Below are 19,103 nucleotides of genomic sequence, written 5' to 3' on the forward strand. Positions count from 1 at the left end.
TGGGGCCAGGCTGGACAGCAGCAGTGATGCAGAGAGAGGCCTGGGAGAGGAGGCCACCGGGGTGTGCCGGCACCAGCCAGATGCCGCTGCCTAGGTGATCCAGGCCAACAGCAGTGATGGGGAAGAACCAACCTGCTGAGCTCAGCCAAGCCCGAGAAACCGACAGCTAAAGCACTGTGGTGTGAATCCTCTCAGTGTGGCAGTGGTCTGTTGCATAATCCATGACTTCCACCACAGACACACCCAGAGTGGGACCACCACCTGCTCAAGGTCACCCGGCACGTAGGGCCCAGGCAGCAAAGTTCCGGGCGGCTGTCTCCCTCTGAGCACCAGGATCTGGTTCCCTGTGACCCACCAGGAGAACTCAAGCTCTTAGTGCTACGCGGCTTCCACCACTGTAGACACGTCATTCAGCAGTCAGGGCCAGACACGTGAATCTTAGAAGGTTCCAAGTTATTTCTGGGTGTTGGATGGGGGAAGGTCTCTTACTTTGCAACTTGCATCCTTTGGTGCGGTTTGAAATACATATTTTGTCATTTTTATTTATAGAAATGAGGCTTTTCTCAAAGCATTAACACAGTCAACTTGTAAAACAGGCAAAGAAGAAGAAAACAAACAGTGTGAACATCTGAGAAAGACGCCCAGACCCCTCTCATGATAAAAGACGTGATATGAAACTGGCTGCCAGCAATCGGGGGGAGACGCAGGGTGTCCTCACACAGCCGGGGTGATGCCAGTGTCAATGGGTTCACCCCCAGGGGCAGCCTGGCAGCATTTCTAATGTGTGTGCCGTTGGCAGCAACTTCAATTCTAGAACTTTCTCCTAAACTTCAGCACAGGTAAAAAGACAGGAGTCTCGCTGATTATGTTGAAGTCATAGGGTCCTACAGAGACTGTCTAAAGCAGGGGCTGGCAAACCACAGTCCAGGGGCCAAATGCAGCCCACTAAAGAAAGTTTTCTTGGAACACAGCCACAACCATTTCTTCACAAATTGTCTGGCTCCTTAAGTGCTAAAACCGCAGCGTGGAGGAGTCGTGACAGAGACCACCTGGACCACAAACCCTAAAATGCTCATCTAGATTTTTTTTGTAGAGACGGGGTCTTGCACTGTCACCCAGGCTGGAGCACAGTGGTGCCATCATTACCTCTGCAGCCTCCAACTCCTGGGCTCAAGTGATTGTCCTGCCTCAGCCTCCTGAGTAGCTGGGACTACAGGCGCCACCACGTCTGGCTAATTCTTTTCTTTTTCAGAGAAAAAGGAGGTCTCGCGTCGTTGCCGAGGCTGGCCTCAAACTCCTGGGCTCAAGGGATCCTCCTACCCTGGCCTCCCGAAGCAGGCGTGAGCCACCGTACTTGAGTAAAAGCTAAAAAATTTACTCCTCAGCCCTTTACAGCAAGTTTCCTAGCCAGGCAGTGACTCACACCTGTAATCCCAGCACTCTGGGAGGCTGATCCTCCTAAAGGGCGAATCACCTAAGGTCAGCAGTTCGACAGCAGCCTGGCCAACATGGTAAAACCCTGTCTCTACCAAAAATACAAAAATTAGCCAGGCGTGGTGGTGCACACCTGTAATCCCAGCTACTCTGGAAGCTGAGGCAGAAGACTGGCTTGAACCTGGGAGGCACAGGTTGCAGTGGGCTGAGATCACGCCACTGACCTCCAGCCTGGGCGACACAGCAAGACTCTGTCTCGAGAAAAATAAATAAAATAAAGACAGATCAAGTGAACTTCATCAAGACTTTTGTGCCTCACAGGACACCAGCAAGAAACTGGACCTGTAGAATGGTAGAAAGATTTGAATCATCTATGTGGTGAGGGCCCCACATCTAAAAGACACGAACTCACAAGTCACTAATAAGAACCAGGCCAGGCAGTGTCACACCTGTCATCTCAACTCATCTCAACGCTTCGGGAGGCCAAACAGGGAGGATGGCTTGAGTCCAGGAGTTTGAGACCAGCCTGGGCAACAGAGCAAGACCGTGTCTCTACAAAAATACAAAAATTAGCTGGGGGTGGTGGCGGCACCTATAGTTCCGGCTACTTGGGAGGCTAAGGTGGGAGGATCGCACCACTGCACTCCAGCCTCGGCAACAGAGTGAGAGCCTGTCTCAGAAAACAAGAAGCACAGACAACAAGAAGAGCTGGTGAAGATGTGGAAAAATGAGGAGCCCTGTCTGCCGCGGCGGGAATGTAAGACGCTGCAGCCACCGTGGGAAACAGTCTGACAGTTCCTCAAACCGTCCCACACCAGGTTTCTGCGGCCCCGCAATCCCACCCTTGGACATCAACTCAAGAGAAGTGAAAACCTCCGTCCACACAAAAACTATGCAAATGTTCGCAGCGGCACATCCACAACAGCCAAAAGGGGGAAGCAGCCCAGGCGTCCATCGTTGGGTGAATGGGCCAGCACAGCCTGGCCATCCACATGCTGGGGCGGGACTCAGCTGTGAAAAGGACGAGGCTTTGACACAGGCCGCAGCGCAGACGCACCTGGAGGACGTCACGCTCAGCGAGAGGACACAGAAGTGTGATCCCATTTTCCCTTTTTTTTTTTTTTTGAGACGGAGTCTCGCTCTGTCGCCCAGGCTGGAGTGCAGTAGCGTGATCTCGGCTCACTGCAAGCTCCGCCTCCCGGGTTCACGCCATTCTCCTGCCTCAGCCTCCCAAGTACCTGGGACTACAGGCACCCGCCACAGCGCCTGGCTAATTGTTTTTGTATTTTTAGTAGAGACGGGGACTACAGGCACCCGCCACCGTGCCTGGCTAATTGTTTTTGTATTTTTAGTAGAGACGGGGTTTCACCGTGTTAGCCAGGATGGTCTCTATCTCCTGACCTTGTGATCCGTCCGCCTCGGCCTCCCAAAGTGCTGGGATCACAGGCATGAGCCACCGCACCTGGCCCCATTTTCCCACTTCTATGAAATGCCCAGAAAGTGAGTGAGGTGTTGTCAGGGGTTGGAGGAGGGGTGGCAGCGACAGTTAATGAGCTCTCCATGGACAGCTTTTGGCTGATGAGAATATTCTGGAATAAGAGGGGAGAGCTGTACAACTGTGAACATACTAAAACCTATGAACACATGTACACACTACAAATAGGTAAAACGTAGGGTCTGTGAATTATATCCCAATAAAGTTGCTATTTAAAAAGAATTTAAGGCCGGGCGCGGTGGCTCACACCTGTGATCCCAGCACTTTGGGAGGCCAAGGTGGGCAGATCACGAGGTCAGGAGTTTGAGACCAGCCTGACCAACATGGAGAAACCCAGTCTCTATTAAAAAATATATATATACAAAAATTAGCCAAGTGTGGTGGCACGTGCCTGTAATCCCAGCTACTCAGGAGGCTGAGACAGGAGAATCACTTGAACCTGAGAGGCGGAGGTTGCAATGAGTCGAGATTGTGCCACTGCATTCCAGCCTGGGCGGCAAAGACTCAGTCTCAAATGAAAAAACACTAAGTAAGAAGTCCAAGTGCATTCCAGGCATGGTGGCTCAAGCCTGTAATCCCAGCACTTTGGGAGGCCGAGACGGGCGGATCATGAGGTCAGGAGATCGAGACCATCCTGGCTAACAGGGTGAAACCTCGTCTCTACTAAAAAATACAAAAAGCTAGCCGGGTGAGGTGGCGGACGCCTGTAGTCTCAGCTAGTCGGGAGGCTGAGGCAGGAGAATGGCGTGAACCTGGGAGGCGGAGCTTGCAGTGAGCTGAGATCTGGCCACTGCACTCCAGCCTGGGCGACAGAGCGAGACTCCATCTCAAAAAAAAAAAGAAAAAGAAAAAGAAAAAAAAAAAGAACTCCAAGTGCAAAACAAGGTATATGTCCCAAACGCAGGGCAGGAAAGGAAGCAAGGACCCACAGGGGCAGGGAGCGGTGAGGGCCTGTGAGAAGGGGACACAGATGTACATACACGCACACACGTGCACACATGCACACACACGCACACATGCACACACACAGATGCACACACGCACGGACACGTGCATACACACACGCAGATACACGCACACACACGCAGATACACGCACACACACACAGATACACACGCACACACATGCACACATGCAGATATGCACACACATGCACACATACATGCACATACACATGCACACATGCAGACACACACATGCACACATACATACGCAGACACACGCACACATACACGGACACATGCACACACACGCACAGGACACTTGCAGGACACAGCAACGAGGGGGTGAGCTGGCTGCAGGGGAGGGTACATCTGGGGGACCCCAGCACAGTGGGGGGACAGCCTGCGTTCCACCGGAGTAGTCGGCCGCCCCTCCTCCTTGCCCCGTTTTCCCTTCTCCCTGCTGGGTGCTCCCCACCAGGCCGCAGAGTCATCGCTTTCCCCAGCAGGCAGGCGGGCAGGAGCCAGGGCGGTAAACAGGAAGCCCTGCGCGGGCGGGCGGAGCGTCCAGAACTCCACAGGCCCCGAGCTGTTGGACCATATCCCAGGGCCCCAGTGTCCAGGGAGAAAGAGGCTCCAACGTCAGCACCAAGCTTCTGGGCGGGTCGGTGCCGGAGGCTGTGGGGCGTGGCCAGTCAGCAGGTGGACGGGTCAGGGTCCACAGGACACGCCGGCCCCTGGGGGAAGCCCGGCCCGTGCGGGTTGCGGGAGATTCTGATGGGCCCCGAGCTGAGGTTCCCGCAGCCAGGGTCTGCGCGGGGTCCCCACCCCTTTGCGCGCTCCGTCTCCAGCACAGCAGAGGTGGACGCCCCTCGCGGCTGGCTCCCCAGCGTCCCTGTCCTCCAGGGTCCCTCCGGCGAGTACGGTGGCCCTGAAGGGAATTCCGCCCGGAGCCTGAGGTTAGGCCGCGGTGGGAAACAGAGCAGAGTGCCGCAGGGCAGCCTCCAGGGGCTTGTGTGTTCCTCATCTGCGGGTGGGACGGCCCCTGGCCCCCTGCTGTGGGCGGGGAGGGGTCTGGAAGACCGGAAGGCTATTTCCAGGGCAGCATCACCAGTACTTTGGGGCACACACATCCCCAGGTGGCTCCGGTGAGGCCCCTCGCCCCTGGTTTCAGCTCCTGCTGTGAGCACCTGGCTTTCCCTGGTCCACTGAGGTCTGCGTGTGTTTTGCAGTTTTGCAGGTGATTGTGCTGTTGAAATTGCCCCCCAGGCATTGTCCTCAGGTGGTTTCGTGTCCCTCAGGGCTAGAGACCGGGATGAGCCCGCGGAGAAACCCGCAGTGAGAGAAGCTTTGCTCAAACAGGACTGAGAGTGGAAAGAGAGAGAAGAGAGAGGGGGGAGAACGAGAGCAAGAGACAGACACCGAGCGGGCCGGTCGAGGGAGGGGGACCCCTGCCCACGTGGCCACAGCCCCCTACCCCGTTTTTAAGCCCCCACCCAGCTGAATACATGCCCCGGGGTCCCCCTTCTGGCCTCGCCCGCAACCCAGAGCCTGCGAAGGGGGGGTGGGGCCGGGAAAGTGCCCAGCATGGGCGGGGAGGGGGCGGGCTTGGCGCAAGGCCTGCGGTCCGTGAGCTCCCTGTGGATAAATCAACAACATGGGTGTCTTTAAAATGTTCTTAGGATCTCACTCTGTCGCCCAGGCTGGAGTGCAGTGGCGCAATCACGGCTCACAGCAGCCTCAAACTCCTGGGCTCAAGCGATCCAGCGATTCTCCTGCCTCAGCCTCGCAAAGTGCTAGGATTACAGACGTGAGCCATCGCGCCCAGCCCTAAAGAAAGATGCCTTGAAATAGAAACGGACACACAACAAGGTCACGTTATCGACTGGCTGATGGAAACGTGGTGCCCAGAGGCTCACAGGAACCCAACCTTGGGTTTCCCCTGGAGTCAGGGCTCAGTGTGCGCCTGAAATGTCTGCAGCAGCGTCACAAACTAACTACCACAAACAGGCCCAGCGCGGTGGCTCACGCCTGTAACCCCAGCACTTTGGGAGGCTGAGGTGGGTGGATCACGAGATCAGGAGTTCGAGACCCGCCTGGCTAATATAGTGAAAACCCATCTCTACTAAAAATACAAAAAATCAGCCGGACGTGGTGGCGGGAGCCTGTAATTCCAGCTACTCAGGAGGCTGAGGCAGGAGAATCGCTTGAAACCGGAAGACGGAGGTTTCGGTGAGCCGAGATGCACTCCAGCCTGGGCTAAAGAGCAAAACTCCGTCTCAAAAAAAAAATAAATAAATAAATAATAAAATAATTAAAATAAAATAAAGAACTACCACAAATAACGGAACTGGCTGCTTCAGGCAGAGAGGCACCGTGCCAGCAACCAACATGCAAATGGCCTGACAAAATCACACATGCACACGCTACCTCACGCACTCACACACACAGACTCGCACACACGCACACACTAACACACACACTCCCACACACACAGAATGATAAAGACATGGCAAAACGTTAGCAGCTGGCAGATCTCTGTGCGGGCTGTATGGGTGTTCACTGTAGCATTCCTGCCCCTTCTATAGACTGGAAAGCTTTCCAAACACACTATTTTTAAAAGCCTAATATAATCTGAGGCCCAAGTGTACGGACCAGAGAAACACCTGCGGTGACAGTCGTTATCCGCAGAGATGGAGAGGGTGAGGTGGGACTCGCCTTTTACTCACTGCACATCTGACTACTTTTTTTTTTTTTTTTTGAGACAGAGTCTCGCTCTGTCGCCCGGGCTGGAGTGCAGTGGCCGGATCTCAGCTCACTGCAAGCTCGGCCTCCCGGGTTTACGCCATTCTCCTGCCTCAGCCTCCCGAGTAGCTGGGACTACAGGCGCCCGCCACCTCGCCCGGCTAGTTTTTTGTATTTTTTAGTAGAGACGGGGTTTCACCGGGTTAGCCAGGATGGTCTCGATCTGTTGACCTCGTGATCCGCCCGTCTCGGCCTCCCAAAGTGCTGGGATTACAGGCTTGAGCCACCGCACCCGGCCCTTTTTTTTTTTTTTTTTAACTGTGAACATGTTATCATTTGTTCAAGACAAAATATGGCTGTAGCATGAAGGCAAAGGCAGAGGAATGGAGCAGAACAGAAAGTCCAGAAATAGGCCAGGCGCACTGGCTCACGCCTGTAACCCCAGCACTTTGGGAAGCCAAGGCAAGAGGATCACTTGAGGCCAGGAGCTGAAGACCAGACCAGGCAACATGGCAGGACCCTGTCTCCACAGAAGATTAAAAATTAGCCATGCACAGTGGCGCACACCTGCAGTCCCAGCGAGTTAGGAGGCTGGTTTGAACCCAGGAGGTTGAGGCTGCAGCAAGCTACAATCACGTCACTGAACTCTAGCCTGGGTGACACAGTGAGACACTGTCTTAAAAAAAAAAAAGATAATCCCAGCACTTTGGGAGGCCGAGATGGGCGGATCATGAGGTCAGGAGATCGAGACCATCCTGGCTCACCCGGTGAAACCCCGCCTCTACTAAAAAATACAAAAAAACTAGCCGGGCGAGGTGGCGGGCACCTGTAGTCCCAGCTACTCCGGAGGCTGAGGCAGGAGAATGGCGTGAACCCAGGAGGCGGAGCTTGCAGTGAGCTGAGATCCGGCCACTGCACTCCAGCCTGGGTGACAGAGCGAGACTCCATCTCAAAAAAAAAAAAAAAAAAAAAAATTGTGAACAAAAAAGAAGCTAAGTTATAAAAGTCTTAGCAGAATTTAATCATAACCTCAGAACAGGAAGACTTTCCCATCCATGACACCAAACTAGGAAACCAAAAAAGGCAAGAATGATAAGTCTGACCACATAAACCCCAAAATACCTGCCGAGTGTTAACGATCATCATAGGAGAAGATGGGCAAAGAAGTACTTGCACTTGTGTCACCAATACATGAATAGCTGCCATAACAAATAAAGAGCTCCTACGAATCAACAAGATGGTAATAGGTAACTGTAGACTGGGAAAGACACAATCATACAGGTCCCAGAAAATGAGGTCAGAGTTCAACCTGACATGTGTGTGCTTACAAGAAGGAACTGTGCAAGGAAAATGGGCCGGGGAGGGTCGAGGCCGGGGCCATGGAGCTTGCAGGAGCTGAGGCAGCTCGGAGCCGGCCTCGGTGGTGACCCTGTCTCCCTGGTGGGGACACTCCATTTTCTAGCTCTGATAGAAACACAGGTGACCGTTGGGAGGAGCTCGAAGGAGCTCCTGTGGGGCGAGTCCCTTCTCCTCGAGTGGTTTCTGCTCCCCTTGTGGAAACGCAGTTCCAAGAAAACAAAGAGGAAATGCTGAGAAGATCCACGAGGACTTTTTCTCTGAGTCACAGGAAGATGAATATACGTTGCAATGACGCAGGGAGGGAAGAAGTCACCTCGCGCCCATATGGCTGGTGAGGATGGGAGAGACGGACGCATCCTCTGCTGCCGGAACACGAGCGCCCGGTCTGTACAGTGCTGATGCTGCGTTTTGTTTTCCGGATTTTACAACATCTTGGTGCCTCGCTGATCTGGGGATGACTGCCCCTTCCAGGGTTAGCGGATTGCTGCGAGCGCACTGTGACGTGCAGAGCAACCAACTGCGAGCCCACACGCCTCATCAAACTCTCACGTGCCAAGCCCAGGTTCCCTGTCCTGAATCACCCCAGGGCTAGCTCCCAGACCAGGGACCACCCCAACAGCCAGGAGCTGCAAACAGCTGGGGGTCAAACCAGCCCATCCCAGGCACACCCAGCCCACCTACCCCGCCTGGCCCGTTCCTTCCCACCAAAGCCTCACACAGGCCCTGGCCCGACCATTCTGCCCTCTGGCTCCTGCCTGACGCCAGTGCTGCATGGGGTGGCCCTGCGTGGGTCGCAGTCGGGCCCCTTCACCCTGCGTGGGTCACAGTCGGGCCCCTTCTCTCGGGAACTGTAACACAAGAGCTTTTCTTTTTTCTTTTTTTTTTTTTGAGACAGAGTCTCGCTCTGTCGCCCAGGCTGGAGTGCAGTGGCCAGATCTCAGCTCACTGCAAGCTCTGCCTCCCGGGTTCCCGTCATTCTCCTGCCTCAGCCTCCCGAGTAGCTGGGACTACAGGCGCCCGCCACCTCGCCTGGCTAGTTTTTTGTATTTTTAGTAGAGACGGGGTTTCACCATGTTAGCCAGGATGGTCTCGATCTCCTGACCTCATGATCCGCCCGTCTTGGCCTCCCAAAGTGCTAGGATTACAGGCTTGAGCCACCACGCCCGGCACAAGAGCTTTTCAATAGCAGTCACCTCCTGCTCTCTTGGCCTCACCAGACCTGATTAAAACCAATCACAGTGCATTTTAATACACGTACCACCTTTCTGGGTTACAGAAGTATGGAACCTTTACTGCACTGAGGGTGACAGCACCTCTGTCAACTTGGATCTGAGAGATCAGGGGAGCAAAACCACCATAGCCCCCAACACAAGCAAGAAACAAGCCTCTGGGATGGCCAGGAGAGCGGGGATGTTTGTTTTAGCAGCAGACGCCAAGCCAGGCTGACTCATATGCGCCTGGGGAAATGCATTCGCCCCAGGAGGATGGACCAGCCAGACATGGATGCACTGGGGCTGCAGGCACGGGGCCCCAAGGCAGCTACTCCCACCCCAGGCTCTTTTCCCTGCCCAAGCAGCCCTGCTGATGTCAGCGCACATAGGTGGCCAGGCCCAGCACCGCACGGGAAGGGCGCACAGTGGGAACTGCCCGCTCACGTCCCCCTCCCTGCTCCCTGGGCGCTCACCATGGGCAGGGCCGGCTCTGAGCCTTTTGTGTGCATTGACTCATCTAATCCTCAAGGGACCCTGCTTTCCAAATGAGGAAACTGAGGCATGGAGCGGCTAGCAACCGAACCCGCTCATCTCAGCTGTCCTCCTGCCAACAGCGCGACGGAACGGAGACACCGTCCACTGAGCACGGCCACCACCAGGGTCCTGACGGCCCCACCCAGTCCCATTGCCGGCTCTCCCCACTGCCCCCGACGCTCCCCACAGGGGCTCCTGGGGTCTTACACGCAGTTCGGCCATGCTGGGCACTGGCGGCCCCCACGCTGCCCTTCCTGCATCTATCTTGGCTGACGGTGGCTCTGTCCTTCCAGGGCTCAGGCTCAAACCTTGATATCAAACTCAAGCCCCCTCAGCCCCACACTCAACCCTTCAAAAGGTCCTGCTGGCTCTGCTCCCAAAATCCATCCCAGGTGGCCCACTGCTCATGTTCCCCTCTGCCCTGGTTCCCCTAGCCCAGCTCCCGCCCTCACCCCATCTGTCCTCCCTAGAGCAGCCACCAGGGGGTGCCTGTGAGCTCCTGAGTCGGGGCCCAACCCTCCTCTGCCCTCAGCCCTCCATGGCTCCCACCTCCCTCGGGGTCAAAGCCCAAGTCCTCCCTGCAGCCCACAAGGCCCTGCACACCCTGCCCCGTCCCCTCCCTACCCTCCCCTCCTCACTGTTCCTCTAAAACACCAGGCGTGGTCCTGCCCCAGGGCCTTTGCACAGTGCCTCTGCTGGAGGGCTCCCCCCACACTTCCACGACCCCCTGGCTTCCCCTGGACCTCTGTTCAAGCATGACCCCCGAGTCCCCGGCCTTGAGGGCACCTCCTCTGCCGCTCTCTCCCCTCCTCTGCTCAGCTCTTCCCCCCAGCACTTGTCTCGTCCACTGCGTTGCGTGTTTTGCTTTTCTTTGCTGTCTGCACATCCTGGCCCCACTTCCAGAGTTCCTTCGGGGGCCTGGCCTTCTTGTTTCCCTGGCCCCCAGCACCCGGCCAAAGCACACATAGGAGAGCACATGTTGGCGATATCCGAACCGCAACCCACTCCCCCAAACCGTCATCAGCAGCCCCGCCTGAGTGGAGGACAGCGGCCAGGCAGGGTGCTGGGGTCCTCTCTTCACTCAGCCAGAGGCCCGGTCCCCTGGCACCCACACGTCAGCTCAGGCACCTGGGGGCCCTCATGCTCAACTCCAGCCCCTCCCAAGCTGGCCTCTCAGCATGGCGGGGAGGCAGGTGCAGGGGCTCCGAGCTAATCCCCTCAGGCTGTAATCCCCACGAGCACTGGCACCACCACGGGCCCCTGTCCAGCTGGCGCCTGCCGGCAAATCCTTACAGGGTCTTGCCCAGCCTGGTCCTGTGTAAAGGGACATGCTGCCCAAGCCAGGTGGCAGGCAGCAGGAAGCAGGGAGGCCTAGGCCCCGCTCCTCGTTCACGGCCCCACCCTGTGTGGACTTTCCAGCCCTCCTGGAGCCTCGGTTTCCCCATCTGTAAAGAAAGACCCAGGTCGGCCGGGCGCGGTGGCTCAAGCCTGTAATCCCAGCACTTTGGGAGGCCGAGACGGGCGGATCACGAGGTCAGGAGATCGAGACCATCCTGGCTAACACGGTGAAACCCCGTTTCTACTAAAAAATACAAAAAACTAGCCGGGCGAGGTGGCGGGCGCCTGTAGTCTCAGCTACTCAGGAGGCTGAGGCAGGAGAATGGTCTAAAACCCGGGAGGCGGAGCTTGCAGTGAGCTGAGATCCGGCCACTGCACCCCAGCCTGGGCGACAGAGCAAGACTCTGTCTCAAAAAAAAAAAAAAAAAAAAAATACAAAAAACTAGCCGGGCGAGGTGGTGGGCGCCTGTAGTCCCGGCTACTCGGGAGGCTGAGGCAGGAGAATGGCGTAAAAAACCCGGGAGGCGGAGCTTGCAGTGAGCTGAGATCCGGCCACTGCACTCCACCCTGGGCGACACAGCAAGACTCCGTCTCAAAAAAAAAAAAAAAAAAAAGAAAGACCCAGGTCATGCAGCTTCCCAGGGGCTGGGCCCTCACCCATCCCTGTCCTGCCAAGTACTCAGGACACCTGCAGCTGTCGTTCCAAAAGGCAAAGAAGGGGCCACCGTCGGGGCCATGCCTGTAATCCCAGCACTTTGGGAGGCGGAGGCAGGAGGGCTGCTTGGGACAGACCCTTGGACCCTGGAAAACATAGTGAGACCCCATCTCTACAAAAAGTTTTAAAATTTTAAAACAGGCCGGGCGCGGTGGCTCAAGCCTGTAATCCCAGCACTTTGGGAGGCCGAGACGGGCGGATCACGAGGTCAGGAGATCAAGACCATCCTGGCTAACACGGTGAAACCCCGTCTCTACTAAAAAATACAAAAAAAACTAGCCGGGCGAGGTGGCGGGCGCCTGTAGTCCCAGCTACTCGGGAGGCTGAGGCAGGAGAATGGCGTAAACCCGGGAGGCGGAGCTTGCAGTGAGCTGAGATCCGGCCACTGCACTCCAGCCTGGGCGACAGAGCCAGACTCCCTCTCAAAAAAAAAAAAAAAAATTTTAAAACAAAGAGAAGTCACTTGCTCAGAGGCACACGGGTCTCCGTGGCCAAGGCAGGCTCAGCTCAGTTCACACCAGGCTCTGGGACCACCCCGCCCAGACTCCTGGAGGCTCCCCCTGCTTTGGGGGTCCCCACTGTCTGCTCATCCCACATCGGCACACACCTGCCACAGAGCCTGGGCTGTCCTGCTCTGTCCCACAGTCCTGCTCTGTCCTTAGTCCTCGCCACCCTGGCCACCAGCTCCAGGGCTTGGGCCAAAATCCTTCCGGGCCCCTCATCTCCCTCACCAGCCCTCACCTCCCCATGCCCTGTCCAGGCACCGGCACCACTCACCTGGACACCTGCCCCAACCCCACAGAGCATGGCTGCCCACAGACCATCCCCCACCAGGCGCCGGGGCTGCGAATGGGTGCTCGCCGCCCCACTCAGACGCCAGTGCCGCCCGCTGTCCTCACGTCCGACCTCACGCGACCCTCTCGCACCGCACGGACTTCACTTCTGCAGCTCAAGTGGGTGCAGCACGTTCCCACCCCACGGGCTCGGCGCGGCTGTCCCACCGCCTATGTCACCTGAGCCACAGCCCATCCTTATTCAGCTCGTGGCGACAGTCACCTGCCTCCGAGTCCTTGGCTGTCACAGGCCTGGCCACTCGACCTCCCAGGTACCCTCCCCACACTCACCACCTCCCAATGCAGCCCGGCTCTGGGCTGGGCAAACATCTTCCGTAAAGGCCCGGGCAGCAAATGTTTTTGGCTCTGCAGAACACGCAGTCCCAAGCGTGACACTCAGCTCCCAGCTCTGCCGCTGCAGCATGGAGGCCACCAAGGCCGGCAAAGGAACAAATGGTGTGGCTGTTGCCAATAAAACTTTGTCGACAAGAACTGGCATGGACAGATTCGGGCTGGGGCTCATGTGGCCACTTGTTGCCATCCACAGCCTGACGCCCAGCAACTGAGGGCTCCAAGGGGTCAGCGAGGGAGTCCCGTTGGCACCAAAAGACCGGGCACCCTGAGCCCCACCCGGCCCACATGAGGTATTCAACAAAGGTCTGGAGCCCATGCGAGGACCTGCAGGAATGGACCCCACGCTTTCGCGAGCCCTGACTCCCACGGTGGACCCCAGCACCCAGGTGAGCTCGCTTGGCACCTGGTCCCCCCCCGGAAGCAGCACACGAAGGGGACTCCTCCTCCAACGGCAACCTGGGAGGGAGGGGGCATCCTAGCTCTCTCGCGGGGCCGGCTGCCTGCCCTGTGCCTTCTAAGGGCTTTACCCCTCGATTCTCCACGCAGCCCAGGAGAAAAGCAGCCATCACGCCCACTTTACAGACAGGGACACCAAGGCCACATGGTCCCCGGCTGGCATGCAGTGGCGCTGGGTGTGAACCCAGGAGGGCCGGCTCCCGAGGCCTCTCCACCGGGACACCCAGGCTGCGGCAGTCACAGTGCCTGACCTGCATCCTGGGAGGAGGCCAGGGCGGGACAGAATGAGGAACTTTCCGTCCCCAGCGTCCTCAGACTCCGCCTGGGCCCTGTTGACTTGCAACAAGAGACACCACAATCCCACTGACCCTTTTTTGTTGTTGTGGTTGTTGAGACACAATTTCGCTGTTACTCAGGCGTGCAGTGGCACGATCACAGCTCATTGCAGCCTCGGCCTCCCAGGCTCAGGTGATCCTCCTGCCTCAGCCTCCTGAGTAGCTGGAACTACAGGTGCATGCCATTACATCTAGTTACTTCTTTTAATTTTTTTTAGTAGAGACGGGGTTTTGCTACGTTGCCCCAGGCTGGTCTCAAACTCCTGAGGTCAAGTGATCCTCCTGCCTCAGCCTCCCAAAATGCTGGGATTACGGGTGTAAGCCACAATGCCAGGCCTCCCTGACCTTTTATGCAGACCACCACAGCTATAGGGGAGGCCCTGGTGGTGGTGCTGACTCCCTGCCCGGCCCTGTGACCACACTACACTGTGCTCCAGGCACGCGGGGCCTCTGCTGGGGCCATGCCCTCTTCCTGCCCACCACCCACAGGTCTCCCTCAGATGCCACCTTCTTGGCAAGCCCTTCCCAGTCACCCCATTCTACCCTGCCCTTCCTCCCTGGCACTGCTGCCCTCGTGCACCTGATGTTCACCAGGCTCTGCCCTGTGCTGAGCTCTTCCGGGTGCAGGGGATGCCGCGGGAGCAGCACAGACAGCCTTGGCCCTGGCGGAGCTCTCGCTCAGGAGGAGGTGGTCAGAAAACACGTCAGCAGAGCCATATGTTTCAGGTGGTGACAAGTGCTATGGTGACACAAACAAGGAAGAGGAACCGGGAGGGCAGGGGACGGAGGAGGGGAGGCCGCTGTGTAGTGACAGCAGGGCGGGGAGGCCTCACGGAGAGGAGATGCTCCCGCAAAACCTAGAGAGTGCTAAGGGAGTGAAGGACACAGAAAGGAAGAGGGGCATTCCAGGCAGGGGGCGAGGACAGCAGTGCAAAGGCCCTGGGGCAGGACCACACCCCGCGTGCTGGAGGAACAGCAAGGGGCCCATGGGCGTGCATCAGAGTGCGGAGGGGAGGGCAAGGGCCCGGCGCAGGCTGTGCAGGGCCTGATGGGCTTCAAGGAGGACTGTGTCTTTGACCCTGAGGGAGGTGGGAGCTATGGAGGGCTGCCAGCAGAGGAGGGGTGGGACTTGGGCTGCTGGTTTTTAATGGTGTCCTCCTGGAATGTGGGACAGGGAGCAGAGGAAGAACAGGAGCGCTGGGCCTGGCTCAAGGGGAGAAGGAGAACCAAGCTGGATGGAGGAGGACCGAGCTGGATGGAGGAGGACCGAGCTGGTGCAAGGAGGACTGAGCTGGATGGAGGAGGACCGAGCTGGACCGGGGAAGACCGGGCTGGACTGGGGAGGGTCGAACTGGACCGGGGAGGACCAAGCTGGACCCGGGGGAGGCAGAGGACAGGGAAGGAGTCAGTGGGTTCTGGGCCAGTTCTGAAGGTGAAGCTGACATCATTTGCCGCCAGATCAGCCGCGGGAGTGGGGCAGGGGCAGGGATGGAGCTGACCTTTCAGGGCATCATAGAGCCAGATCAGCCGCGGGAGTGGGACAGGGGCAGAGATGGAGCTGACCTTTCAGGGCATCATAGAGACAGATCAGCCGCGGGAGTGGGGCAGGGGCAGAGATGGAGCTGAGCGTACTGGGGCATCACAGAGATAGGACAGCCTGGAAGAGGCTCAGACACACCCAGGCCACAGCTCAGACCAAACCCCACCACGGGCCATCGGCCCCCACAGCGGGCACAGCCGCATCCCAAGACCCGGCCTTCCCGAGACGGCCCCCATGTGCCCCACAGCCATGGCCCGTGGAGACGCCATTCAGGCCACGTCTCGGGAGCCAGGAGCCCGGGCAATTAGAGGAACCAGATTTTAAACACCAACGAGACATTGCTTTGCCTCCCACCGGATCGGCCAAAATCGCCAAGGACGACGACATTGGGAGCTGGCAGTGCCACGGGAAACGGGCAGCCTCCCTCAGCCCGTCGGACAAGGCTCCCGCTGTAGCTGAGCTTTCTGGAAGGTGTCACCATCGCCTCTAACAGCAAGAGTTGACTCCAGAAACCACCGGCACGGGCCTCAGCAGGGGCCTGGAGGCACTGACGATGGAGAGGCCCGAAGGGGGCAGCCAACCGGCACACAGTCACCAAGCGTGAGTGCCAACTCATCCCAGGCTCAGCCAGCCCCCGGCAGACACGGTCATCACCCCATTTTACAGACAGGACACTGAAGCCCAGGGAAGTGATAGCCACACAGCAACTGAGGCGCGGAGCTGGGAGGGGTACCCTGGTGGGAACAACTCCAGGGGCTCCCCCTTAACCACTGCCTGGCACTCGCCCTCTCTACAAACCGATACCAACATAGGGTGGGGAGACTCCAGATGACCACAGATAAAAAGCAAGCAGTTCACAGAGTCATACACGTGTGGCATTTCTCACCAGGGCCGTCCTGCCCCCAGGGGACACTGAACAATGTCTGGGTCACTTGTGGCTGTCACAACTGGGAGGTACTCCTGGCGTACAGTGGACAGAAGCCAGGGGCGCTGCTCAGCACCCCTCATTTCCTGGCTCAACATACCTCTGCCAAGGCAGAGAAGCCCCAGTGAGGCATGAAACCATCTCGGTGAAGAACAAGCAGGCCCCTTTATGTGCTCAGGTCTCCGCGGCCCAGCCAGGCACAACCTAAACTCACCAGCACTGACATAGAAGAGATGGCGTTGGAGGAATGAGGCAACTCTGAATTTTAAAATTTCAGAGGCAATATATGGCCAGCTGGGGTCCGATTTCTGTGGATTTCAGGGATGGGCAGAGATGCCGGACCCTGACCTTCCAGCTGTCCCCTCCCCGCCCATGCTCAGCCCCAGCCATGGCTCCTGCAGCTGGCAACTTTATCTGTCCCCAGTGCTCCCAGAGCCCCTGATAAGATGAATGGTCACAGTGCGGTTTTCTCGTGGTCAGCGAGTCCTGGGTTACTTTGTCTCTGACCAGCTGGGGTCAGAGGGCTGACAGCGGAAGTTGGGGGGCCCGAGAAAGGAACCCGGGCTGGGGCCTGCTGCCCTGCCTGGGTTCCTCCACCATGTCTCGTGTTAGCCAGGCCAGGACACTGGCTGCCCGAAAAGAAAGGGGCGAGGCCACTGGATCTGGGGAAGGAACCGGGTCATCCACCAAGCAGTTCCAGATGGCCGCCAGGAGGGAAGCCACGAGTGTCTTTCAAGGCTGGGGGCGGTGGGGGGGGGACTTGATAACTTCCACACTCTCTCTCTCTCCAGACATCTCCCCCAACTCCCAGGCAGCACGCATCGCCCGCCCGCCCGCTTGCCCGCCTGCCAACCAAGGAAGCTTCGGGAGGCCCGGGGGGAGAAGGAGGACGGATGCCCGTGTGGGTGTCTACAGAGACGTTGCTGCTGCCGGCTGCCTGGGAGGAGCAGAGGATTTTGTGAATCCGGAAACTTCCGATTTGGGAGCTTGTGACCTCGACAGAGAAGGAACTGTTCCCTTCCTCTGGGCCCTGCACACCGTCCCCAGAGAAGGGCAGGCCCAGCTGCCCGCACCTACCCGGCTGGAGGGCCAGGAAGCAGCCAAAAGGGGCATGAGACAACCGCGCCCCCCGCCCAGCCCGCAGCCCCACCAGTGTGTCCCGGGGGAAGGCTCGGGGAGAGGGAGAGGGGGCGACAGGGCACCCTGTGTGCACAGCCGGGGCGGTGGAGGCATCTTGAAATGTCACCCTTTTCCTCCCCTCATTGTAGCAGGGAGGTAAACTGAGGCCCAGAAAGGTGAGGAAAGGTCGTGCACCCGGACCCAGGTCTGGGGACTTACAGAAAGGGAGGTGACATCACGAGGTGGACACGCACGGTCTCAGAGACCCCCGCCTTCTCCACCCAAGCAGCCGCCACTCACACGCCGGGCAGCCCCGGGGAGTGGATCCGAGCAGAGGCCGGCAGAACGGGGGGTCCCCAGCGGCGCCCACGCCGAGTCGCCCCCGGCCCTGGAGCGGCGGGAGGTGGCACCCCGCAGGCCTCCCACTTCCCGGCGCGGCCCCAGCCCCGTCCTCCCCGGGGCTCCAGGAGGCTGCCCCGCCCCAGGCTACCGGAACCAGCGGGGACCCCGCAGCGACCGTGCAGCCCCAGTCCCGGCCCCACAGCCCCGCGACCCTCAGCGCTCGGACGAGCCCAGCGGGCCGCAGCCCCCGGAGGCCGGGCCGTTACCTGCCGCCGCCCCGCTCTCCGCCGCCCACGCCGCCTCCGAGGGCACGGCCCCCGCCTCGGCGCTCTCCGCCTCGTCCGGCACCTCCAGCTCCATGGCCGCGCGCGGACGGCGGCGGGGGCGCCCGAGGGGGACCCGAGCTGCGACCGCCGCCGCCGAACAACAAGCGCCGCCGGCCAAGGGAGGGCGCGCCGGGCCGGCGCGGGGCGGACGGGGCGGGGCCTACGTCCGTGCGACGCCGCGGACGGCGCGCAGCCAATCGGGACTCGGGGGCGGGGCCGGCGTGCGACCCGCGGCCAGGAGCGCCTCGAGTGCCCCCTCGCGCCCAGGGGTGGGAGGACAGCGCCAGGCTCGCCATTCCATCGTGTTAGGTGAGAAAGATTGACAGGCACGATACGTAACAATAACATTGCTGTGCACACTGCATACCAAAGACATGGAACTACACAACACATCCCAATAATATGGATCTATACATCACATGCCAATAATATGGATGTACACAGCACATGCCAATAACATGGATCTAAACAGCACATGCCAGTAACAGGGACCTGCGCAGCACATGACAGTAGCATGGATCTGGCGGGGCGTGGTGGCTCGCGCCTGTAATTCCAGCACTTTGGGAGGCCGAGGAGGCGGATCACCTGAGGTCAGGAGTTCAAGACCAGCCTGGCCAACATGGCAAAACCGTCTCGACTAAAAATACAAAAATTAACTGGGTGTGGTGGCAGGTGCCTGTAATCCCAGCTACTCGGGAGGCTGAGGCAGGAGGCTCACTTGCACCCGGGGGGAAGAGTTTGCAGTGAGCAGAGATCGAGCCACTGCTCTCCAGCCTGGGCGACAGAGTGAGACTCCAGACTTCGTCTCAAAAACAAACAAAAAAGCAGTGTGTACAAAGACTGGAAATCTTACCCCCAGGATGAGCTGGGGCTTGGAGCACTGATTTTCTGCTCTGTGATTGGATTTTCCAATCTCCCCACCCCTCTGAGTGACTCCTAATAAAATGCACCCTCGCTTCCACTTTCTAGCCCCTCTTCGCTGCAGGGAGGCGCAGTTTGTCCTTGGTGGGCGCCTCTTTCGGGGGTGGGGGGACCCTGCCAGCTACTTTGGGGACCCCGAGCAAGAAGGGCCTATTCGAAAGGGCCCGACTGCCGCGTGGG

General features: G+C 58.4%; 1 protein-coding gene across 6 annotated transcripts in view; it reads right to left on the minus strand.

Moving 5' to 3' along the window:
• The window catches only part of LOC105485468 (phosphatidylinositol-4-phosphate 5-kinase type 1 gamma), a 68,887-nt gene extending 50,772 nt beyond the window's left edge, over positions 1 to 18,115 (minus strand). For 4 of the 6 annotated variants that reach the window (XM_071086227.1, XM_071086225.1, XM_071086224.1 and 1 more), the window contains exon 1: positions 17,943 to 18,115. In XM_071086227.1, coding sequence (XP_070942328.1) covers positions 17,943 to 18,036 — 94 coding nt within the window. In that variant the 5' untranslated portion in view covers positions 18,037 to 18,115. The remainder of the gene's footprint in view (positions 1 to 17,942) is intronic. The other 2 variants (XM_071086223.1, XM_071086228.1) reach the window with 1 other exon arrangement.
• Between the last annotated feature and the right edge of the window lie 988 nt (positions 18,116 to 19,103).

This window comes from Macaca nemestrina, chromosome 20 (genome assembly GCF_043159975.1).
Source record: "Macaca nemestrina isolate mMacNem1 chromosome 20, mMacNem.hap1, whole genome shotgun sequence".
Classification (NCBI taxonomy): Eukaryota; Metazoa; Chordata; class Mammalia; order Primates; family Cercopithecidae; genus Macaca; species Macaca nemestrina.